Raw genomic sequence first — 27,037 nt, forward strand, 5'->3', positions numbered from 1 at the left:
GGCTTTAATTTATGTTTATTTTCATCTTTGTAACTATTATCGATTTTGAATAATAAGCTGTCAACTTTGAAAAGCTGTCAAATTTGTGTTTATTGTCAAATTTGTAGCTATCACGTTTTATTGTATTACTCGACAATAACGCATGTCATTTATATGAAGGAATACTCAATTCAACATCCAATATACAGGCTTTAATTTGTGTTTTTTTTTTCAACTTTGTAACTTTTATCGATTTTGAATAATAAGCTGTCAAATTTGAAAAGCTGTCAAATTTGTGTTTATTGTCAAATTTGTAGCTGTCATGTTTAATTGTATTACTTGACAACAACGAATGCCAATTATATGAAGGAATACTTAATTCAACAATCAATATACAGGCTTTAATTTGTGTTTATTTTTAACTTTGTAACTATTATCGATTTTGAATAATAAGCTGTCAAATTTGAAAAGCTGTCAAATTTGTGTTTATTGTCAAATTTGTAGCTATCATGTTTTATTGTATTTTTCGACAATAACGCATGTCAATTATATGAAGGAATACTCAATTCAACAATCAATATACAGGCTTTAATTTGTGTTTATTTTTAATTTTGTAACTATTATCGATTTTGAATAATAAGCTGTCAAATTTGAAAAGCTGTCAACTTTGAAAAGCTGTCAAATTTGTGTTTATTGTCAAATTTGTAGCTATCATGTTTTATTGTATTTCTCGACAATAACGCATGTCAATTATATGAAGGAATACTCAATTCAACAATCAATATACAGGCTTTAATTTGTGTTTATTTTAAACTTTGTAACTATTATCGATTTTGAATAATAAGCTGTCTAATTTGAAAAGCTGTCATCTTAGAAAAGCTGTCAAATTTGTGTTTATTGTCAAATTTGTAGCTGTCATGTTTTATTGTTTACTCGACAACAACGAATGTCAATTATATGAAGGAATACTCAATTCAACATCCAATATACCGGCTTTAATTTGTGTTTGTTTTCAACTTTGCAACTATTATCGATTTTGAATAATAAGCTGTCAAATTTGAAAAGCTGTCAAATTTGTGTTTATTGTCAAATTTGTAGCTATCATGTTTTATTGTATTTCTCGACAATAACGCATGTCAATTATATGAAGGAATACTCAATTCAACAATCAATATACAGGCTTTAATTTGTGTTTATTTTCAACTTTGTAACTATTATCGATTTTGAATAATAAGCTGTCAAATTTAAAAAGCTGTCAAATTTGTGTTTATTGTCAAATAGTAGCTTTTATGGGTTTTGAATAATAATAAGTTGACGAAATTGAAAAACAATTTATTTTAATCCTCCAAAAATGTATAGTCTTCACGTTTTATAGTATTACTCGACAGCAACTTATGACACATATTCAATTTAAAGTCTAATGTATAGGCTTTAATTTGTAATTAGGAATCCGTTTATATTGCTTCTTTTGAAGTTACATCTTACAGCAAAGATGTTCGTGTGTAGATGTTGAAAGTTGTAGAGCAAACGGGACAAATCTTCAACATCTAAAAATAAATTATTAAATTGTTACCTATTTTTTTTTTCTATTTCGCCTCTATGCGTTTTATCTGTAAAGAAGAAATGAACGTGCAAATACGGTTTTCTTGTAATTTGAAAATCTCAAAGAATGAAATAAAAGACATTTTTTAGCTTTTGGGTTGGGTTTTTACATTGCTGTAAGATTTATTGAAAGATCAACATTTTGATTGACATCAAGAAGCTAATGATTTCATCATTTTTTTAAAATCCTACGGCATGAAGCGCCTTTCCTACTCATCATGGAATGGAATCTCTTTTCTCTTTGCCCCGAATAGAACTTGATACATACTGGAACAACAACAAAAAGAAAACAGAATGATCAATTTTGAAAAATTGCATAATTTTTATACTCACTTATAGCAAAGAAAGATGGTACCAATGCAATATACAAGCAAAATCAAATATACGCACCTTTCGACACACATTTTTCCCAGATTGTTCTAAGCTACGGGAGAAAAGAGAAACCAGTGAATTAATAAAAAAGATACTTGTCATATACAAACACAACATGGAGTGAACGTGAATTTAGGAAACGCACGATGAACGAATTTTGAAAGGCGATGAAAAAGTTAGCAACGTTTATTTCTTTTGCTTCAGTTTTTTTCAGACGATTCATAAATATTTTGTTGAACATTTTGCATATACAAATAAATTGTTTTAATTTGCTTTGAGACATAATAGTTTTGTTACATTTATTAATAAATTTTCATCATTCACATTTGTAATTACAAATATGTAATAAGTATAAATTGTTTCACATTTTATCGTATAATTACAACAACAATGCATACTAATTGTAAGAATGAATAATCCACTTGAAATCAAATATATAGGCTTCAATTAACGTACATTTACAAATGTGTATAAATTACCAGTTTTGCATAATGTGTGGTCAAATTTGAAAAACTTTTTCAATTCTTCATAAATGCAATGCCTTCACGTTTAATCATATTACTCCACAATAATGATTGTCAATTATAAGAATGAATATTCAAGTTAATGTCAAATATACTGGCTTTAATCTGTGATTGTTTCCATATTTGTAGCTGTATCTGTTTATAAATGATGAGTTGTCAAAATTGAAAAAAAAAACCATAAAATGCAATGTTTTTACGTTTCATTGTATTACTTGATAACAACGCATGTCAATTATAAGAATGAATATTCAAGTTAATGTCAAGTATATAGGCTTTAATCTGTGATTGTTTCCATATGTGTAGCTATATCTGTTTATGAATGTTGAGATGTCAAAATTGCAAAAAAAAATTACCAAAAAATGCAATGTCTTCACGTTTCATTGTATTACTTGATAACATCGCATGTCAATTATAAGAATGAATATGCAAGTTAATGTCAAATATACTGGCTTTAATATGTGATTGTTTCCATATTTGTAGCTGTATCTGTTTATGAATGATGAGATGTCAAAATTGAAAAAAAAAAAATACCAAAAAATGCAATGTCTTCACGTTTCATTGTATTACTTGATAACAGTGGATGTCAATTATAAGAATGAATATGCAAGTTAATATCAAATATACTGCCTTTAATATGTGATTGTTTCCATATTTGTACCTGTATCTGTTTATGAATGATGAGATGTCAAAATTGAAAAAAAAAAAACAAAAAATGCAATGTCTTCACGTTTCATTGTATTACTTGATAACAGCGGATGTCAATTATAAGAATGAATATGCAAGTTAATGTCAAATATACTGGCTTTAATATGTGATTGTTTCCATATTTGTAGCTGTATCTGTTTATGAATGATGAGATGTCAAAATTGAAAAAAAAAATATCAAAAAATGCAATGTCTTCACGTTTCATTGTATTACTTGATAACAGCGCATGTCAATTATAATAATGAATATTCAAGTTAATGTCAAATATACTGGCTTTAATCTGTGATTGTTTCCACATTTGTAGCTGTATCTGTTTATGAATGTTGAGATGTCAAAATTGAAAAAAAAATATCAAAAAATGCAATGTCTTCACGTTTCATTGTATTACTTGATAACAGCGCATATCAATTATAATAATGAATATTCAAGTTAATGTCAAATATACTGGCTTTAATATGTTATTATTTCCATATTTGTAGCTGTATTTGTTTATGAATGATGAGATGTCAAAATTGAAAAAAATTACCAAAAAATGCAACGTCTTCACGTTTCATTGTATTACTTGATAACAACGGCTGTCAATTATAAGAATGAATATTCAAGTTAATGTCAAATATACTGGCTTTAATATGTGATTGTTTTCATATTTGTAGCTGTATTTGTATATGAATGATGAGATGTCAACATTGCAAAAAAAAATTACCAAAAAATGCAATGTCTTCACGTTTCATTGTATTACTTGATAATAGCGCATGTCAATTATAAAAATAGATATTCAAGTTAATGTCAAATATATAGGCTTTAATCTGTGATTGTTTTCATATGTGTAGCTGTATCTGTTTATGAATGATGAGATGTCAAAATTGAAAAAAAAAATATACCAAAAAATGCAATGTCTTCACGTTTCATTGCATTACTTGATAACAGCGGATGTCAATTATAAGAATGTATATTCAAGTTAATGTCAAATATATAGGCTTTAATATGTGATTATTTCCATATTTGTAGCTGTATTTGTTTATGAATGATGAGATGTCAAAATTGAAAAAAAAAATGAATTTATAAAAAAATGTATAGTCTTCACGTTTTATAGTATTATACTCTATACACTATTGCTTCTTATGAAGTTACTTCTTACAACGAAGATGTTCGTGTGTAGATGTTGAAAGTTGTAGAGTAAAAGGGACAAATCTTGGTAGAGATTCAACATCTAAAAATAAATTGTTAAATTGTTACCTGTTTCATTGTTTTTTTCTATTTCACCTCTATTAGTTTTATCTGTAAAGAAGAAATGAACGTGCAAATACGTTGTTTTGTAATTTTCAATTCTCAAAGGATGAAATAAAAGACAATTTTTAGCTTTTGGGTTGGGTTTTTACATTGCTGTAAGATTTATTGAAAGATCAACATTTTGATTGACATCAAGAAGCTAATGATTTCAACATTTTTAAAATCTTACGGCATGAAGCGCCTTTCCTACAGATCGTGGAATGGAATCTCCCCTCTCAATATCCCTAATAGAACTTCATACATACTGGAACAATAAAAACAAACAGAATGATCAATTTCGAAAAATTTCATGATTCTTATACTCACTAAAAGCAAATAAAGATGGAACCAATGCAATATACTAGTATAACGTAATATGCGCACCTGTCGTTACACATTTTTCCCAGATTGTTCTAAGCTACGGGAGAAAAGGGAAATCAGTGAAATAATAAAAAAAAAGATAGTTGTCATATACAAACACAACAAAGAATGAACGTGAATTTTAGAAACGCACGGTGAACGAATTTTGAAAGGCGATGAAAAAGTTAGCAACGTTTCTTTTGCTTCAGTTTTTCAGACGATTCACACATATTTCGTTGAACATTTTGCATACACAAATAAATTGTCTTCATTTGCTTTGAGAAATAACAGTTTTGTTATATTTATTAATAAACGAGCAATTTTTATCATTCACATTTTTAATTACAAATATTTAATAAGTCTAAATAGTTTCACATGTTATCGTATACTAATTGTAATAATGAATACTCCAATTGAAATCAAATATGTAGGCTTTAATTTATGTATAGTTTCAAATTTGTATCAATTACCAGTTTTGCATAATGAGTGGTCAAAATTGAAATACACTTTTTTTTAATTCTTCAAAAAATGCAATGTCTTCACTTTTCACTCAACAGTAATAAATGTCAATTATAAGAATATACTTATTTTCAATTGTCTTTATTGTCAAATTTGTGGCTATCACAGGTTTTGAATAACAAGCTGTCAAAATTGAATTTACAAAAAAATGCAATGTCTTCACGTTTCATTGTATTACTTGATAACAACGCATGTAAATTACATGAATGAATATTCAATTTAATGTCAAATATATAGGCTTTAATATGTGATTATTTCCATACTTGTAGTTATATCTGTTTATTAATAATAAGCTGTCAAAATAGAAAAAAAAATTAATTTATCAAAAAAATGCAATGTCTTCACGTTTTGTTGCATTACTTGATAACAGCAAATGTCAATTATAAGAATGAATATGCAAGCTAATGTCAAATATATAGGCTTTAATTTGTATTTATTTTTATATTTGTAACTGTATCTGTTTATGAATAATAAGCTGTCAAAATTGATAAACATTTTGTTAAATATTCCAAAAATGGAATGTCTTCACATTTTATCGTATTACTCGACAGTAACTTATGTCAATTATTAGAATTAATACTCAATTCAAAGTCAAATATACAAGCTTTCATTTGTATTTATAGCCAATTTCGTAGCTATCACAGTTTTTGAATAATAAGTTGTTAAAATTGGAAAACATGTTTGTAATTTTCCAAAAATGCAATGTCTGTTAAACATCCAAAATACAGGGTTTAATTTGTCTTTATTTCCAACTTTGTAACTGTTAGCGATTTTAAATAATAAGCCAGTGAATGTCAATTATAAGAATGAATATGCAAGTTAATGTCAAATATATAGGCTTTAATCTGTATTTATTTTCATATTTGTAACTGTATCTGTTTATGAATAATAAGCTGTCAAAATTGATAAACATTTTGTTAAATATTCCAAAAATGCAATGTCTTCACATTTTATCGTATTACTCGACAGTAACTTATGTCAATTATTAGAATTAATTCTCAATTCAAAGTCAAATATACAAGCTTTCATTTGTATTTATAGTCAATTTCGTAGCTATCACAGTTTTTGAATAATAAGTTGTTAAAATTGGAAAACATTTTTGTAATTTTCCAAAAATGCAATGTCTGTTAAACATCCAAAATACAGGGTTTAATTTGTCTTTATTTCCAACTTTGTAACTGTTAGCGATTTTAAATAATAAGCCAGTGAATGTCAATTATAAGAATGAATATGCAAGTTAATGTCAAATATATAGGCTTTAATCTGTATTTATTTTCATATTTGTAACTGTATCTGTTTATGAATAATAAGCTTTCAAAATTGATAAACATTTTGTTAAATATTCCAAAAATGCAATGTCTTCACATTTTATCGTATTACTCGACAGTAACTTATGTTAATTATTAGAATTAATACTCAATTCAAAGTAAAATATACAAGCTTTAATTTGTATTTATAGTCAATTTTGTAGCAATCATAGTTTTTGAATAATAAGTTGTTAAAATTGGAAAACATTTTTGTAATTTTCCAAAAATGCAATGTCTGTTCAACATCCAATAAACGAGCTTTAATTTGTCTTTATTTCCAACTTTGAAACTGTTAGCGATTTTGAATAATAAGCTATAAAATTTGAAAAGCTATCCAATTTGAAAATATGTGCTGTCAAATTTCTTCTTTTATTAAACCTCCACTCCCTACAATTAGTTTGTGTCAAGCACAATTTCGCCAGCTACCGCCCAGTGGTCATATGTAGATATGTATTATAACAAGAGGCCAGAACACACAAAGACAATGTTCAAACCGGGACTCTGCGGTTCATTGCAATTGGACTGGGGTGAGTCTCGGAAAGGAAATTTTAAATTTGAAAACCTGTCAAATTTGTAGCTGTTATAGGTTTTGAATAATATAAATTGAAAAACAATTTATTTTAATCTTCACGTTTTATGGTATTTCTCGACAGCAACTTATGACAATATTCAATTTAAAGTCTAATGTATAGGCTTTAATTTGTAATTAGGAATCCCCTCATATTGCTTCTTTTGAAGTTACTTCTTACAGCGAAGATGTTCGTGCTTAGATATTGAAAGTAGTAGAGCAAAAGAAACGAATCTTGGTAGAGATTCATCAAGTCGATTTTCTATCTAAAAAATAATATTAAATTATTACCTGTTTTATTTATTTTCTATTTCGGCTCGATGCGTTTTATCTGTAAAGAAGAAATGGACACGCAAAGGATGAAATAAAAGATAATTTTTAGGTTTTCGGTTGGGTTTTGACATTGCTGCAAGATTTATTGAAACATCAACATTTTGATTTGACATCAAGAAGCTAATGATTTCAGCATTTTTAAAATCCTACGGCATGTAACGCCTTTCCTACTCATCGTCGAATGGATTCCCTCTTCTGATTATCCTGAATGCAACATGATACATACTGAAAAAAAAATACAGTTGAATCATCAATTTCGAAAAATTGCATGATATACTCACAAAAACAAAAACAAGGAGGAAAGAATCCAATATAAAAGTATAAGAAAATTCATGCACCGGACGTTACACATTTTTACAGGTTTTTGCTAATTCACGGAAGAAAAGGGAATCCACGGAAATAATAAAATATATACGTGTCAGTTAGTAAACAGCACAACACAGAGTGAAGGTGAATTTTCGAAACGCACGGTGAACGAATTTTGAAAGGCGATGAAAAACTTAGCAACATTTATTTCTTTCGCTTCAGCTTTTCAGACGATTCATAAATATTTCGTTGAACATTTTGCATACACAAATAAATTGCCTTCATTTGCTCTGAGAAACAATAGTTTTGTTATATTTATTAATAAAAGAGCAATTTTCATCATTCACATTTTTATTATGTAATAAGTATAAATTATTGTAATTGTAAGAATGAATACTTTACTTCAAACCAAATTATGCCAATTATAAAAATATACTCATTTTCATTTGTGCTTATTAACAAATTTGTGGCTATCACAGGTTTTGATTAACAAGCTATCAAAATTGAAAAAAAAAATGAATTTACAAAAACATGCAATGTCTTCACGTTTTATTGTATTACTTGAAAACAACGCATGTCAATTATAAGAATGAATATACAAGTTAAAGTCAAATATACTGGCTTTAATATTTATTATTATTCTTTACAACTTTGTAACTATTAACGATTTTGAATAATAAACTGTCAAAAACGAAGAACATTTTTTCAATTCTCCAAAAATGCAATGTTTTCATGTTTAATCGTTTTACTCGACAACAACAAAAGCCAATTATAAGAATGAAGACCCAATTTAAAGTGTAGTATATAGGCTTAATTTTGTGTTTATTTCCAACTTTGTAACTATTAGCGATTTTGAATAATAAGCTGTCAAATTCAAAGAACATTTTTTTAAATTCTTCAAAAATGCAATGTTTTCATGTTATATCCTTTTACTCGACAACAACGAATGTCCATTATAATGTGCAATTTAAAGTCTAATATATAGACTATAATTTGTGTTTATTTTCACCTGTGTAACTATTAACGATTTCGAATAATAATCTGTCAAAATCGAAGAGCATTTTTTTCAATTCTCTAAAAATGCAATGTCTTCACGTTTTATTATATTAATTGATAACAGTAGATATCAATTATATAAATAACTAGTGTCAAATATATAGGCTTTTATCTGTGATTCTTTACATATTTGTAACTATATCTGTTTATAAATAATAAGCTGTCAAAATTTAAAAAAATGAATTTATCAAAAAATGCAATGTCTTCACGTTTTATTGTATTACTTGACAACGACGCATGTAAATTATAAGAACGAATATACAAGTTGAAGTCAAATATACTGGCTTTAATATGTGATTCTTTACAACTTTGTAACTATTAACGATTTTGAATAATAAACTGTCAAATTCGAAGAACGTTTTTTCAATTCTCCAAAAATGCAAAGTTTTCATGTTTAATCGTTTTACTCGACAACAACAAATGCCAATTACAAGAATGAAGACCCAATTTAAAGTCTAGTATATAGGCTTAATTTTGTGTTTATTTCCAACTTTGTAACTATTAGTAATTTTTAATAATAAGCTGTCAAATTCAAAGAATTTATTTTAAATTCTTCAGAAATGCAATGGTTTCATGTTTTATCCTTTTACTCGACAACAATAAATGTCGATTATAAGAATGAATATACAATTTAAAGTCTAATATATAGACTATAATTTGTGTTTATTTTCACCTGTGTAACTATTAACGATTTCGAATAATAAGCTGTCAAAATCGAAGAACATTTTTTTCAATTCTCTAAAATTGCAATGTCTTCACGTTTTATTATATTACTTGATAACAGCAGATATCAATTATATAAATAACTATTCAATTTAATGTCAAATATATAGGCATTATTCTGTGATTCTTTACATATTTGTAAATAAATAATTGTAAATTATAAATAATAAGCTGTCAAAATTGAAAAAAAAATGAATTTATCAAAAAATGCAATGTTTTCACGTTTCATTGAAAGAATGAATATTCAATTAAATGTCAAATATATAGGCTTTAATCTGTGTTTATTTTCATATTTGTAGCTATTTCTGTTTATGAATAATAATCTGTCATAATTGATAAACATTTTGTCAAATTTTCCAAAAATGCAATGTCTTCACATTTTATCGTATTACTCGACAGTAACTTATGTCAATTATTAGAATTGATACTCAATTCAAAGTCAAATATACAAGCTTTCATTTGTATTTATAGTCAATTTCGTAGCTATCACAGGTTTTGAGTAATAAGTTGTTAAAATTGAAAAACTTTTAAAATTTTTATAATTTTCCAAAAATGCAATTTCTTCGCGTTTTATTTCATTACTCAATTCAAAGTCAAATATACTGGCATTCATTTGTAATTATTTCCAAATTTGTAGCTGTTATATTTATTTAAACTATCAAAGCTGTTAAAAATCTAATATTTTCTCATAAAGTCATGAGGATGAAAAAGTAAGCAAAGATTTGATTGATTTACATCAAGAATATTTGTATGGTTTCTTTTGTTGTCTCAATTAAAATGAATGATGTTGGTGAACAAATATATTTGTGAGAGTATTGGATTGCAGCAGCGGTGAGAGGAGGCTCGAACACACCTTCCATCCTCCACTTCTGGCACGCGCTTGTTTGTTAATACACCCGAAGGCAATAATTCAGTTGGTGACTATTTTTAGTATTGGCAGCAAATCAAAGGAAACGACAAGAGATAATCTTAATCTCCCGAGACGCGCGCGCTTTCTCGCTCATTGTTTAAACAATGTTATCGTTTTGGGAAAACGAACGAACGAAACCGAAAATATACACAAGGTGCGGTTACGCAACGCTCGCGGTCCTCCCTGGGAAAATTAAACATCGATGTTTCTACGCACACACACACAAAACACACGCAAATAGACAGACATGTGCCAGGAAGGAGAACAATGTTGGAAAACGACTGAAGTGAATAATACAGAAAAAAAATCAGTAATATATAATAAGGAACAATGCGAACGATTGTATGTTCGGAGCGATTAGATAATTAATTTCGGCACATGCCGAGTCGCAGAAAAGGTGATTAAACGGTGTGTAACGTGCGCACATTTTCATTTACATAATTCGAGATGCGAAATTGCGCTGCGCGAGATTTATACGCTTCGTGCCGGATCTATAAAAGTCGTCGTACAGTATGAAAATAAATAAATAAATGAATAAACAAACGAGCGCCTACGCGTTTGTATTGCGGTAGTCATAAACGCGCCAAATTCAAAAGAGAAATGAAAATTCCGACAACCGAAATCATCACATAATAATAATAATATATAATAGAGGATTTTGATATTATCGGTAATTTGATTGTCGTGATTTCGATATAGACACATAATGGAAGACTGCATAAAATTAAGTAGTAATTGACAAATTATTTATAGCCTCAACTGTCATCCCCTAATGCGCGTATAGAAGAGTCGATTGGCGATTAATTGATAATTTGCATATGAATTAAAGGGAAAAAAAGTAAATAAATAAAGAAGAAAAACCGATTAATGATTCGCTTTTAATATTGACAAATCATGTGACTGCGTGAATAAATTATGTGCAGTTGGCTGTGCGATTTACATATTCGACTGTTGGAAGAAAGAAAGGGGAAGGCAAAGGATGAATGGGATGGATATCAGCCCTTAAATGGGGTTGCCTTCGCTCTATGGGTGAAAGGGATCTGGAAATCTGGGCTTAAGATGATACTCAGTGTTTGTGTGTTTGTGTTGTCTCTCTCGCTAAGTGCACTAAATGCATTCAGAGTGCATGCTCTGCATATTGAGCGTTTAATTAAAGTTGAAATACGGGACCGGATGTGCACGACGTAGGAGGAGAGATGAAAGAATGAACGAAGAAAAGATAAAATTAAGAAAGAAAGAAAAAAAAAATGAAACTAAACAAGGGAAGATCAAGTGTTAGTAGGAAAGCAAATAGTGAATACAAAACGGTTTGCCGCTGGAGCTTAAAGAAGAAATGATGAGAAGAACCGTAGAAAACCGTCTAGTGATGAAATTGAAACATACATTTAGATAATCGTGAAAAAATCTTAAGAATTAAGATACTTTTTCAAAAATACAGATAAATTTTATGAAACAAATTTTTCAATGATATTTTTAATTAAGTCAATAAAAAACAAAGTTTTCATGAATTACAATTATTTTTTTACAGGAAAAAAGAGAATCGAAACAACTTAGAAACTTATCTAAATTCAGTATTTACACAGTTATTTTTAGTACATCAAAGTTTTAGTTTTCAAAATTTTAAATTAATTATAGCTGAAATTTAAGAGAATAATTATTTCTTTACTTTAGAAACACTGTAAAAAACGTATTTTAAATAGATAACACACAAATATACCTTTATAATTGTTAAAAAAAACAACTCTAAATATGAATTAAAATGGGGTCCATATCGCAAGCGGACAACCGAAAGACCGTCTATTGAAATCCCGACTGTATCGAAATTCTGACGTTAGAAATCCCGACTATATCAAAATCTCGACAACCATAATCCCGACTGTATCAGAATCTCAACTACAAAAGTAAATTAAAAAAACGTTTAAAATCAATTTACGAAAATTATATAAATTAATGATTGGATTTGTAAACTAAAAAAGTGTACTTCTATAACATAATAAAAAACATATAAATATTAAGTATTATTACCCTAAATTTAATAGAATCCTACATATTTTCATATCGTATTATTTCATGGTAAAAATTACTTTGGTTTATATTCAAAATATTATAAATTAATGAAATTTCTTGTAAATAGAAAACACAAAAATACACTTTTGCAATAGTTCAAAAAACAATTCTAAATATGGATTAAAATTGAAGCTAAATGTAGTCAAATGTTTGACGAAAGTCCACATTTTATTTTTTCAAATTTACAACAAAAGTAAATTTGTTATTTTCTTTTATATAGAAAACTTCAGAATATATTTCTTGGTAAAAAATACTTTGCTTTATTTTCAAAATGTTATAAATTAATGCAATTTCTTGTAAATAGAAAACACAAAAATATACTTTTGCAATAGTTCAAAAAACAATTCTAAATATGAAATTAAATTGAAGCTAAATCTATTCAAAATGTTTGACAAAAGTCCACATTTTATTTTTACAAAATTTCAAGAAAATTTACAACAAAAGTAAATTTGTTATTGTCTTGTACATAGAAAACTTCAGAATATATTTCTGCAATATTTCAAAAAATATATCTACATATTAATTAATTTAAATACTAAATCTTTAAGAAAAATCCACCCTTTTTTTAATAGATTTTGCTACAAGTTTACCTGATTTCAATTTAATCATATTAAGAAAATTAAGTGATTTGATGTCATTTAAAACGTATACTTTTATACTAGTAAAAAAAAACTAACACTAAAATCAATAAAAGTAAAAAAAAAATGTTCATATTCATTAGAACTTAATCGCAAATCGTAATATTTCATGTTTTAAATTACTTTATAAATCATTTGTATTTTTTTATCCAACTAATAAAGATTTCACCTATACATCTTAGATATTTTAATTGCTTCACGTGTTATACAATAACGAAAGGAGCAATCAATTAGATTTGGTCGTCCGTTAATTAAATTGCCGGCGAATAATTAAGTTGTAACAAAGGGAGGCAATTTAGTGGAAAGAAATATGTGTGTGTGTGCAGACGGAGCAGCGTTTTGGTGGGTCCAGAATTTGTGTGTGTGTGTATAAGGCAAAGAAGGCTTCCACACATATATTTTTTTTATACGTTGAAAAAGACAAAAAAAAAATATGTGTATAGAAGGAGAGCGACAGAAGAGAGACGAAGAGTTCTTCCTTTCCTCCTTCGTTGTGGTCTGGCTATCCGGGCGCAGTGGACCTACCTGAAATAACTTCATCCGCAAATCGTGTGTGGTCGTCCGCTTAATATTTGGTTGAATGGAAACCAGCAATTTTATAAGCAAACCGAAAACGCGTACTGGACTGGATGGACTCTTTCTCCTCCATCTCTGAACTCCACCTGAGCCACCGTCTAACAATAGTTATTATGCGTACAGCAAACCAACTGGACCACCCAATCACACATGTAATTAGTCCAATCTTCTCTTCTGCAGGACGGATTAATTGAATACACGGAGTCAAAGCGAGTCCCAGAAGCGGTGCAGATCAAAATCCCAACAACCGGACAATTAAAATCTCTAATCCCGACAGTATTTTTTATTATTTGATATAGACAAATGAATTTAAAAATTAGCGTTATTACTTACTACGTGATAAAAAAAAATAAAATTATACTAACACTAAGTTAAAACTATGTAGTTAATTGACCCTTTGACTCATTAAGATTTGCAAAAATGTCACATTCCATCACAAAAAGGTAGTCATGAAATTTGTGCGCGTGGATATTTATTGGTGAAGGAGAGAAACCGGGAGGAGTTGTTTTCAATTCATAACTGTATGTTTATTATAGATCATTTCAACAATTCTACGCTCGAATTTATAACCAAATTATATACAGTCAACCCACCTACAACGCGGTACTCTCAGAACGCGGTTTCCATATAACGCGAAGCTGAAATTGCGATAACGCGGTACTCTTACAGCGCGGTTTCCGTTCAACAGCATCCCATAAGGTCCTTCCGCGCTGCCTATGAATGACTCTACTAACTAGATATTGTAACTGGATCATCCAAATGTGAAAATTGTCTTCCTTCTTTCTAACTGCACGTCATTAATACAACCTTTGAACTAAGGAGTCATTCAAACTTTAAAAATGTACTACACACGCCAACTTTTCCAAACCATTTTCGACAGATTAGAAAACTGTGAAAATTAGAGCCGTGTCATCGGCTTGCGCGGAAATTAAACCATCAACGCTTAATTCGTGCTGGAAACCTCTTTTACCTCAAATGATTCAAGCAATACAAGATGATTCTACAATTTTACTCCCAGTTACAGAAATAGTAAACATTGCTTCTCGTTTAAGCGATGACGAATTTGCAGTAAACCATCAGGATGTAAGAGAACTAGTACTCGGGGAAGAAACTTTAGATGAGGAAGAACTGATGGAATTAATTGATGCATCCACCTCAAATTCGAAAATAAGGAAAACGAATTGGTGCCAAATCTCGATTTACAAGATGTGAAAAAGGGCTTAATTGGGTTAAAGAATTAGAACTTCATTTCATTCAAACTGATCGTTCAACGGTGCGCAGCGAAAAGTTTAAAAGAGAGTTAAGAAATTGCTTAGCTCCCTATAGAGAGGTTTTAGTAGAGTTAGAAAAAAAGCTACAATCGAAAACCAATGTGAAGATGAACTAAGTGATGAAGACATTTTGCCCATTAAAAGAAGATGAGTTAGGCGACTCATATCTGATGAGTGTTGAAAGATTACATAATTTTACAAAAGACTTTATTAGTTTTGTTGAAAAACAGTTTTTTAGTTTAGTTCTTGTTTTATTATTATTATCAATCCTTATATGAACTCTTCAATTCAATTCAAGAAAAATAATTTATAATTTATCTTGTCTTTTGTATTTATTGGTCTCCATATAACGCGGTACAAATGATGTGATTTGTACTAATTCCGAGTTTCTTATAGCGCGGTTTCCATACAACGCGGTAGACGGTTTCAATAGAACACGCTACGAATTAGCCTGGTTTTTATGGTTAAATCCGAGTTTCTTATAGCGCGGTTTCCATATAAATATGACTGTAAATAAATATGTCGCATTGACAAATTTAAATAAGGATTCTGTCGGGATTTTGATATTGTCGGGAATTTAATTGTCGGGATTTCTGTTGTTGGGATTTCGATATAGACCACGTCCAGCTACAAGTTGATGTGCAATTAGAAGAAATCTTGTCTACGTCGAAGGAGACAAAACGCACTTGAGATTTTCTTATCGTCTCATCTCTAGTCCTTTTCACAGATTGGCATCTATTATATATTTTCGATGCGAAACGTCAGTAACTTTCTGACCGAGGATAATCCGTCCTTTCATCCGTCCACCCTGTTAGACAATTTGTCTGAGTAATGATTGTGTGTGTGTGTGGATTTCTCGAGCTCGAAGTGAATGGAGTTGACTCCTTCTTCTTCTTCTTCTTCTCTTATAGGCGATTAGCAAGGATCAAGCTGGGCGGGCCCAGGCCAGTGGGTCAACGCGAGGATCCTTTCAATAGACGCGTCACGTTTCTGCCTCCACAAAATAAATAAAAAAATAAATTCGAAATGACCCAGACCCCAGACTCCAAAAGCACGAAATGCATAAAAAAATAAATAAATAAATGCGAAAGATCCTTATCCGATGGCGAAGCCAGATTACTCCGGAGGCTTCAGCATCCACAAAAAAAATTCTTCGTTTTTCACCATCATTTCGGTCTAGAACACGAATTTATGCTAATCAAAACCAGAAGAACAACAATAAAAACAACAACAGCAACAACTATCGTTTCTATTTGTGATTCATGAATATTGTAAATTAAACACTATTATTATGGATGGGTTTACATAAAATTAGTGTTCTTACATTAAAAGCATCTTCAAATTTACCGAAATTATAGACCCAAAATAAAAAAAACCTCCTAGATGCATTAAATTGCAGTTTACCACACGACCGTATAATTTAAACGTTTCTAAAATCTTGCAATTAAATTATTATTTGGCAACAAAAAAAAAATCAACTTGAATTTTATTATTTTTATACTAAATTAAATAATTATGTAATTTACATCACAAATTGCAGTTTGAATTCGTATAATCATAGAAAATTTGATAATTATTTATTTGTGATTTTATTTGCATCATTATTGAAAATAATAAAGCCATTTGAAATTATTAATTACTAGGAAAAGAAAATATAAAAAAAAGGATCAAGTCTTTAAAATGTTTACAAGAAACAATGACCAAAAAATTGCGTTAAATGAATAAATTAAGTAATTATGTAAGCAAAGTAAAGTTTTCACAATTTGCATTGTGATTTTTTTTTTAATATCCTTGAATCCCCAAAATGGGACTCTTATTTTCGGACAGAGGGAATTGAATTTGTAATTATTCAGGTGTAAAGTAAATGGGGAACTTTGTATTTTCTTCTTCATGTTATCAATTATAATATGGGGAAAACGTTAAAGGGTGGTGCATCGGATTGGGATGAGAGTGCATGTTCCATTTAATACCCAGGTAGAATGCGTGCGTACAGATATGGAATTATTGTAACTACTAATAACCGTTACATGATGAATCTGCTAAAAATCTGATGCGACGGATCACTGCTTATTATGTATCTAACTCCCCTAACCGATGATGCTTAATAACCCCGGAGAGAGTGAATGAAGCATAGAGGAAAAACTGTATCCTTTCGGTTTATGACATGCAATTTAAAGTCCCTGTTATTAACTACATGAAAAGTTACTTGAATGGAATTAATTGTGTTTTGTGTGTGGGGGATTTAATTAAAATGATGTGGGGTTAATTGATTTATATATTTTTTTTAAATTGTTGAATTGTCGTATTACATATTAATGCTACGGTATAATATATATGTATAACAAGGAATCTTGGTGTTGTTGTTGTTAACTGTGTGTTGTTTTATTTGAGTTTTTGTTGTTGTTATTATTAGTCTGGTAGATATTGCTGTTGGGCAACCAGAGAAAGCATCATGTCGATGGGTTTGGTGTCGTCGTAAAGGGCTGGCGCCTCGCAAAGTATGGCAAAAGTGCCAACCAGCGAGGCGATAATGAACATCCAGAGGAACAGCCTGTCTAGAACCATGGCAACGAAGCCCCAATCCTGATCTTCCTACAAGAACGAAACGAAAACAAAGGTAGATCAGCAACGACGATGAACAGCTGATCGCTGATCGAATGATTCATGAATGAATACTTTGATGCTTCGATCAAAGAATTTAAAACAAAAAAAAAATAAATATGAAATAATAGTAATTAGAGTATAGAGAGGGTATAAACTGGTAGTAGTTAGATCAAGTCAAATTCCGGTAGATACTGTTGCTGAGCGACGGACGACAGTTCCATGTCGATAGGTTCTGTATCGTCGTAAAGTGCGGGCGCTTCGCACAATATTGCGAAAGTGCCAACTAACGACGCTACAATAAACATCCAGAGGAAGAGCCTATCTAAGACCATCGCAACGAAACCCCAGTCTTGGTCTTCCTGCATGGAAACAGAAACAAAACCACACAAAATGACTATGACCAAAAAAAAATTGATATTCGTACAAAAAAAAAAAAATAATTAATTGATGCTTTTTCAGTCGTGATTCAATAGAATGAGTTCGGTTTGCTTTCAGCGGACTTACAGCGTTGAATTGATCTTGCCTTTGGATGTGGTGCTGTATGAACATTACGTTGTGTATGGCCTTCTCCAGCTCGAACGGGTACTTCTTGCGCGTACCGGAATCGCTCTCATCCAAACCTGAGAAGACCGATGGTAATCCGTTGTAACCTAACCTACCGCCTAGGGCACCAGCAAAACCGCGCAATCTAAAAATACAAACTTAGACTCCATGATTAAAGTTGTTGTTGTTGATTCACCTATTTGTTGCGCTTGTCGTGTGCAGACCGTTGCAACCCGGTCGATTTCGTGAAGAACTTGATGAGGAGGAGGATGAAGATGCTGTGGATGGAAGCGTGTCCATCTCGCGTTTGGCCATCATCATCCTTCCGGAAGAGGTATTGATTTTGTTGGCCGCCAATTCGGTGAGCAGATCTTTAGGGACCCTCATCAGGAGAAGTTTGGGAACGCTCTTGATGAAGAAGTTCCGCACCCACGGCGCCATTTTGTGCGTGCTCGGTTTACGGTAATGCACGTTGAGTATTATGATTGTGATCACTACTGATAATCCTACTAGAACCATCGTGAATAGAATGTACTTTCCGAGAAGCGGAAGCGCCAACGACGTGGATGGTATGATCTCCGATATCAGCAAGAAGAACATCGTCTGCGATAGGAGGATGTTGATGCAGAGGGCGATCTTCTCGCCGGAATCTGCGGGAAGGTAGAAGACCAGCACAGACAAATACGAGATTCCTACGCAGGGAACTATCAAATTGACCGTGTAGAACAGAGTCTTGCGTCTTAAGGTTATATTGAAGAATATATCTGCAATTACAATTAACATCATAAACGTTATTAAACTAAATCTAATTTTTTAACCTGGGTATGGTTCAGCGCAACAGGGGTAGTACTTCTCGTGTCTTTCCGCCGGAACACCTAGGATGTCCCATTCCACGCTCGGGTAATATTCCCTTAAATCTATGCCTACCTCTACCTTATCCTCTCCTACTTTTTGATTAATGTGCTTAAGATCAATCTGCAATCAAAAAAAAACCGTAGTATTACATTATTATTGTTTAATCCTAAAAAAAAAATACCTGATTTCCATCGTACGTCCAAGAACCGAACTTCATGAAACACGTCTGCTGATCGAACGGAAAGTATCTGACATCAATCTCGCACGATGACTTGAAAATCGCCGGAGGCGTCCACAACACTTTCCCAGTGTGCCTTAATACAGCTTTAGTCATTGTTGTTACTACATATTCTCCATCAGCACTGAACACACAAACATTGTATCATTAAATTTTGCATTACTGAACGTATTAAACTTATAATTTGAAAACTTAATGAGAGCATTTTAAAAGCAACATTATAATCTTGCAATTTATTTAAAATTTCGCTTCTGGATTAAAAGAAACAGTTACGAAACGATACAATAATAATATTGTTATCGAGCGCTTGAGGTTCGGTTAATAATACACGTGTAGTAATTAAATTTTGCTTATAATTTGCGCACGTAAAAGAGCAAGGCCGGAGGACCGCGTGCGACCTACAAAAACAGCGAATTGAAGAAAAAAAAAAACTATAAGAAGGAATGTCGTTTGAGGAATGTCGGAATTTTTGTTTTGAAATTGATTAAAAAAAATAGAATCAGTGTGTTTGTGTCTAAGTTACTTGTTGTATAGGACGATGTCAGGTAACCAAATGTGCTCGGAAGGCACGTAGAGTTCCGTGACACCTCCGTACTCCTGGGGATCCCACATGAACTTGTGATCCGTCCATTCCTGGGTTGAACCATGAAAGAAAAAAAAAACATACCACGGTCATCATTTTTGTGTAGGCATTGGCACGCAGGAGAGGAAGACGCTTACGTGCTCGAGCCAAACGTTGGTCGTCAAAATTTGGTCCTTCAAATTCTGCAACAAGAGTGAAATCGATTAAAAGTCAGTCCGTGATTCGTTCCAAGCTCATTTTTGATGATCATTGAATAATTGAAATGCATTTTAAAGGATAATCATCATCAAATGTGAATACCCCGCCCCCCTTCTACATCATCATCTTGCTAACTCACCAGTTCGATGAGCTGCGACAATCTGAGACCTAGCTTAACGAGAACGGTGTCCGTGTTATTGCTGACCGGTCTGATTAGACGGTTGTAATTGCTGAGCAGATCGTCGTAGAGCCTCTTCGCGTCAGGATTCGATAGCGAAACGTGTATGGTCGTCGAACAGAAGAAGAGCAAGAAGCGGATCAAGCGGCGCCACAACATTCTATCACTTAATTATCACATGTATGGATGAACGCAAAACACACCGGTTCTCCTCGTTTTTTTTCCTGATGCGATTCTCCTCTTCTATCCGCTCTTCTTGCATCGGTTTCCGCAGGATTCCTAGGACCTGGCGCATTGCTTCCACCACATTTTCCGAACGCCGAACATCCTCGCAGGATGCTGGGACACTGCCTCCCTCAGGATCCTCCGCAGGATCAATACGTGGGCGCGCGCACATCCAGGCACTCCTATTTGCACACGCGGGGTTCACTCTGGTCTCACATTGTCCGATTATCATCACCGACATCCTCATAACCATCACCCAACCGACAAACATTTTAGCATCATTTTCCTGTTTTGATACCAATTAAACTCGTACCTGTAACCCAACATACAGCAATTTAACTTAATACTGTAATGCAACAAGAACTAATATAACTTACATCAAAAACCGGAATGTTAAAATGGATTAAGGTCCTATTTTATTGAATACTTACAGATCAGTTCAATTATGGATCAAAAGTTTGAAAGTTTTGTATTGTTATATAAGAATGTTAACTGTCATTTCAATCTACCAGCCAACTATGATCCTCAATATACATGGAGTCTCGATTTTATACAATAAATTTTATCTTTCTTCTATTTTAATCTGAATTGATTTAGAGCAATTCCATGAGTGTTGACAAATTTGTAAATGGAACAAAAAAATAGACTTATAACAAAATATATATTGATTATAAGCTTTTTTTCTCTCGATAGTAACTTTGACAACTCGAGATGGAAAGTTATTATCATATCTTTTCACATATTGTATTTATTATGCAAAATAAAATTCAATCGGTGTTGTTTGAAGATACTAATTAATTGGTTAATTGTAATTAAATTATTTTGTTATCAAATTGATTAACATTTCATTTTTAATTATTATAGAAGATTTCTGAAGACATCAAAGCAGTAAATGAATTTATACGCGCATTTCGCATATATTGTAATAAGTTATAAAAGTGTTTCTCAATCTATGGGTTGTAAAATGACAGCTGTCGTAAAAAGTCCTATTTTATTGAATACTTACAGATCAGTTCAATTATGGATCGTTTTGTATTGTTATATAAGAATGTCAACTGTCATTTCAACCTACCAGCCAACTATGATCCTCAATATACATGGAGTTTCCATTTTATACAATAAATTATATCTATCTTCTATTTTAATCTGAATTGATTTACAGCAATTCCATGAGTGTTGATAAATTTGTAAAGAGAACAGAAAAATAGAGTTATAACAAAATATTTAATTAATTTAGAACATACCTGTAACTCGTGTTATATAAGTCTGTTAACTGTCAGATATTAATATGTCATTCCAATATATTAGCCAACTATGATCATCATATTTATATTTTTCTTTAATTTTTTATTTTGAATTGTTTTAATGATAATAAAATTGTTTAATTATTTCAAACAGATTTTAAAAATTATTTAATTATAAAGAGATTGAAAATATATAATTTAAAAAAACGTGTTTTTTTTAATTCATTAATAGCTACCAATAAATATGCCTCTTAATTATCGAATACTTAATTTTAAATACTTCCTTTCTTTTTTTTTTGTTTTGAAAGAGTATTCAAACATCGGTGATATAAAACGTTTTAATTTCTGGAAATTTAAATGAACATTGAAATTTAATTGAATCAATGTTTCGTTTAATTGGTTGGCGGATGGCGCCTCTCGTTTCGAAACTCTTTCTTGTCTGTTTGTCCGTTTTCACGGAAGAAAGAGTGAAACAGAGAGAGAGAAAAAGATCCATCCGAGTGTACGATTATTGCTTGCACACAGGCTAAGATCCATCCACTTAGCATATAATGAGACGTGGAAGACCGCAAAGAAGACGACGACGACATCTCCGCCGTCGTATAACTGACTGAACGGCCTTCGTACAGTTACTGACCGACTAAACTTAATGAACATCAATTTACTGGACGCGTGTCCTTCATTAACCAGACCCTCTTACCAATAATAACAATAACAATATATATATTGATTATAAGCTTTTTTCCTCTCGATAGTAACTTTCACAACTCGAGATGGAAAGTTATTATCATATCTATTCACATATTGTATTTATTATGCAAAATAAAATTCAATCGGTATTGTTTGAATATACTAATTAATTGGTTGTAATTAAATTATTTTGTTATCAAATTGATTAACATTTCATTTTTAATTAATGAATTGAGTTGTAAGTATTTCAATATTTTTTTAATCCATAGAAGATGGATGAACACATCAAAGCAGTAAATGAATTTATACGCGCATTTTGCATATACTGTAATTAGTTATAAAAGTGTTTCTCAATCTATGGGTTGCAAAATGACAGCTGTCATCTTATGTCGAAAAACAAAGAACTGGTGAAATAATCTTAGCAATTTGGTAGCGAAATGACAGCTGTCACTATATAACTGCAAACAAATATGTTGAGTCGTAAATCAAAATAATTGTGATATTTCTAAGCTCTTTACAAAATAAATTCTAAATTAATTGTTAAATTAATTATAATAGGTTATATAAGTTTTTCTCAATTTATAGATCGTAAAATGACAGTTTTCGCCTTATGTCAAAGTAATGTGAAATACTTTTAGAAATTTGGTCGCGAAATGACAGCTGTCACTTTGTGTCACTGCAGAACTACAAACAAATATGTTGTGTCACAAATCAACATAGTAAGCACTTCACAATTTCAACTCTAATTAAATTCTAAAATCTAATTATTATCATTTATCTATTTAAATTTTATTAAATGAAGCTCGCTTTTTGCGTATATTGTAACAGGTTGTATCAGTGTTTCTCAATGCATCATAAAATAACAGCTGTCACCTTGTGTCAAAGTATGGAACTGGTGAAATACTCTTAGCAATTCTGTTGCAAAATGACAGCTGTCACTGTATAACTGCAAATAAATATGTTGAGTCTCAAATCAAAATAGTTGTGATATTTTTAAGCGCTTTACAAATTAAATTCTAAATTAATTGTTAAATTAATTGTAATAGGTTATATCAGTTTTTCTCAATTTATAGATCGCAAAATGACAGTTTTCACCTTATGTCAAAGCAAGGTGAAATACTCTTAGCAATTTGGTCGCGAAATGACAGCTGTCACCTTGTGTTGTAAAACAAGGAACTGGTAAAACAATTTGGTCGCGAAATGACATCTGTCACCTTGTGTAACTGTAGAACTACAAACAAATATGTTGTGTCACAAATCAAAATAGTAAGCACTTCACAATTTCAATTCGAAATAAATTCTAAAATCTAATTATTATCATTTATCTATCTAAATTTTATTAACTGAAGCTCGCATTTTGCGTATATTGTAACATGTTGTATCAGTGTTTCTCAATGCATCATAAAATGACAGCTGCAACCTTGTGTCAAAGTATGGAACTGGTGAAATACTCTTAGTAATTCAGTTGTGAAATGACAGCTGTCACTGTATAACTGCATATAAATATGTTGAGTCTCAAATCAAAATAGTTGTGATATTTCTAAGCACTTTACAAATTTAATTCTAAATTAATTGTAATAGGTTATATAAGTTTTTCTCAATTTATAGATCGCAAAATGACAGTTTTCACCTTACGTTATATCAAGGTTAAATTAATTGTAATAGGTTATATAAGTTTTTTTCAATTTATAGATCGCAAAATGACAGTTTTCACCTTAAGTCAAATCAAGGTAAAATACTCTTAGAAATTTGGTCGCGAAATGACAGCTGTCTCTGCAGAACTACAAACAAATATGTTGTGTCACAAACCAAAATAGTAAGCACTTCACAATTTTAATTCTAAATAAATTCTAAAATCGAATTATTATTATTTATCTATCTAAATTTTATTATCAATGGATCATAAAATGACAGCTGTCACCTTGTGTCAAAGTATGGAACTGGAGAAATACTCTTAGCAATTAAATTGCGAAATGACAGCTGTGTAAACAAATATCTTGAGTCTCAAATAAAAATAGTTGTAATATTTTTAAGTACTTTACAAATTTAATTCTAAATTAATTGTTAAATTAACTGAAATAGGTTATATCATTTTTTTTTCAACTTATGGATCGCAAATTGACAGCTGTCACCTTGTATCACTCTATAAACAAATATGTGAATACATTAAATTAAAGCAATGTTTTTCAACTACTGTTGTAAAGACTCGAATCTTAGATTATTGAAATAAAAATATAACAAACTTCAAAGTTATAAATGAAGGTAATCGTTGAAACCATTAAAACGTTTAATTAATAAATATTAATTATTCGAAGAAGGCTCCAAAAAGAAAAAAAAGTCTGCGGGTTACCAACCAACCAACCACCTGACCTAGGTGTTAGTAATTACATACAACAATTATTAATAACCCCAGGTTTAATTGCGTCTCGGCTTCGAGCCGTGGCTGTGAACGATCGCTCAACATCGATTAGATACCCCCTCTGTGTGGTCACCTTTTCCTTTTGCCGTCAACATTATAGATATATTTTTTTTCCATCCTCTCCTCATCTTATCTTTCGTGGCATTTCTTACATCCATTTTTTTTTGTCTTCTTCCTTTTAGTTCTGGTATAAACTGACTGATGGATGTTGGTAACGATGATGTCAAGTCCCCTAAACGACCATAAAATTCATAGATTGCTATCGGATTTCTGAAATATACTGCGTGTTCCATCCATACTAGTTCTTCCTTTTTTTTTCTGGGTTCTCCACTGGACAGAGAATTCTCTTATTTATTTTTTTTGCGATGGTTTCGTTCTATACCTGAGACACGAGCGATGGTGGTGGTGGGTCTTTTCTTGATGGGTGCCCGACGATGATTACGTATTTTTAACACTGCCCTAATAAGCCGGAACGTTGGGACTACCGACCATTATATTCGTATTACGGAGGCGCGAGGTCCGCAGAGGCGAAATGTGCTCAGGGTGTTGTTTCGTATCATTATTATAACTTCTTCTTTTTTAATTGAGTTTTCCACAGTTTCCGAAATCGTCTGCTCTGGTCTGGGCAGGTGCGTTAACGAATTAACCCATCACTTGCTGTAAATGATCGCAGAGGGAATAAAACGTACACTTGTTATATCATTAAACGTTGCATTTAACCAGTTCCAAAATCCTACAGTTACATCTCGTTTAACTTAGATAATATTCTTTATATGAGCCGTTATTTTAGAAAGTGGTATAAGTCAATTTTTTCATACATCAATATTTAAGGGTTTTATAATGTTTTTAACACTTTAAACCTATTACATTTTATTATACAATAATAATTATTCAAATGTTTAAAGAAAATAAACGATTTTACTGAAATGGAATTTTTAATATAACAAAAAACAATAATTAAACTTAATATCAATAAATTCTCTTAATAATAACTTTTTTTATAATAATTAATTAATTAAAAAAATCTAGTTCGACAGCACAAATAAATAATTAATTAAAGAAAAACAAACAGCAGATATTATATCTTGTTTACAACAATACTAATTAACAAATTGCTAATTAAATGTGTCAGCAATAAATTCTTTTAATAATTACAATTTTTTGTTCGAAATGTTAATTAATTAGAGAAAGATAGAAAAAAACTATGAGAAGGGTGAACGTTAATATCCTTCTGCTACCTGTCAAGGGTTGTGTGTATTTTTTTTCTGGTAGTTTCGGAAATATTTGCAGTCAGAACCTCCGTCATAACTTAAGAGATAAGAAGGAGTAAATCAGGAGGAAAAATGACAAGTTTTTTTTGTTGGAAAACGTGACAGATCGAAGACCATCTGCTTCTTTGATATTTTTTTATGTTGTTGTTTCGGAATATCTAATTTGCGGTACCGGTAACATTCGTTTGTTATCAGCGGAGGATGATGGTTAGTTCGTCGACTACTGTTCTAGCAGACGTATGATGTTAGAGCAGGTGTAATTTACATGTAATCATAGAGAGCGGAGAACAATGATTTTAATATTCGTTCGCGTGAGTCGATTCAAATGGAGGCGCACTTTAATTAACGATGATGGTGTACAAATTCTGTTTATAAGCGCGAAAGAGACGGTAGATGCTTTGCATCGCGTGGTTTACAGCTGAAATCCTTCACGGTTGACCTATATACGATGATAATGATAATACTAACAACAACAACAACAAGAGAAGTATACAGGTGTGTGGAAAATGCGACAACGGCAGCGGCCAATTTCCGTTGCCTTTGAATGCACCCATTGACCAAGTTTTTCCAGTGCTCGCGTCAAGGTTGAATCGCGTTTCCTGCCTTGAATGAAATCAACAATTTCCACACACACACACACTATCATCAGTACAAACTCGTTCAATCATTCGTGAATTTACGATTTTAATAATCACCTTGATTGTTACAATTACTTGATGCAAAGAAGACCATGTTACCGAGTGTGCAATTACTTTGCGTTAGAGGCGAGATGAGATGCTGTTGTTACATGGCATGTCCGGTGTTTGCGCGAAGACCTGCAGGCTACACAATTAGAGCTGATGATAGGTTAATCCCGTCATTACGGCAATGCTCCACGCCAACCGAAAACGCATCATCATTATTG

The 27,037-nt window shown here is 31.2% G+C and overlaps 1 protein-coding gene and 3 long non-coding RNA genes across 5 annotated transcripts; all 4 read right to left on the reverse strand.

Moving 5' to 3' along the window:
- Positions 1-1,663: 1,663 nt before the first annotated feature.
- Positions 1,664-2,074, reverse strand: LOC108566412. Its single transcript, XR_001891209.1, has 2 exons — positions 1,915-2,074; positions 1,664-1,848 (listed from the first exon to the last, which is right to left on the reverse strand). It is a non-coding gene; the product is annotated as an uncharacterized LOC108566412 (long non-coding RNA).
- Positions 2,075-4,294: 2,220 nt separating this feature from the next.
- Positions 4,295-4,946, reverse strand: LOC108566411. Its single transcript, XR_001891208.1, has 3 exons — positions 4,779-4,946; positions 4,446-4,716; positions 4,295-4,392 (listed from the first exon to the last, which is right to left on the reverse strand). It is a non-coding gene; the product is annotated as an uncharacterized LOC108566411 (long non-coding RNA).
- A 2,634-nt stretch (positions 4,947-7,580) lies between these two features.
- On the reverse strand, positions 7,581-7,969 carry LOC108566413. The gene is made up of 2 exons (XR_001891210.1): positions 7,820-7,969; positions 7,581-7,763 (listed from the first exon to the last, which is right to left on the reverse strand). It is a non-coding gene; the product is annotated as an uncharacterized LOC108566413 (long non-coding RNA).
- Positions 7,970-17,470: 9,501 nt separating this feature from the next.
- LOC108566440 (acetylcholine receptor subunit alpha-like 2) lies at positions 17,471-20,754 on the reverse strand. Of its 2 annotated transcripts, none has more exons than XM_017926314.1 (8): positions 20,246-20,730; positions 20,046-20,090; positions 19,849-19,958; positions 19,269-19,449; positions 19,051-19,207; positions 18,429-18,996; positions 18,194-18,377; positions 17,471-17,677 (listed from the first exon to the last, which is right to left on the reverse strand). In XM_017926314.1, exons 1-8 carry the CDS (start codon positions 20,441-20,443, stop codon positions 17,495-17,497), a joined length of 1,626 nt encoding a protein of 541 aa, XP_017781803.1. In that variant the 5' UTR covers positions 20,444-20,730; the 3' UTR covers positions 17,471-17,494. The 2 variants fall into 2 exon arrangements, with proteins under 2 accessions (XP_017781803.1, XP_017781802.1); XM_017926313.1 differs by lacking the exon at positions 17,471-17,677 and adding an exon at positions 17,684-18,048 and having other exon boundaries at positions 20,246-20,754.
- Between the last annotated feature and the right edge of the window lie 6,283 nt (positions 20,755-27,037).

Source organism: Nicrophorus vespilloides, unplaced genomic scaffold (assembly GCF_001412225.1).
Source record: "Nicrophorus vespilloides isolate i.1.1-1 unplaced genomic scaffold, Nicve_v1.0, whole genome shotgun sequence".
Classification (NCBI taxonomy): domain Eukaryota; kingdom Metazoa; phylum Arthropoda; class Insecta; order Coleoptera; family Silphidae; genus Nicrophorus; species Nicrophorus vespilloides.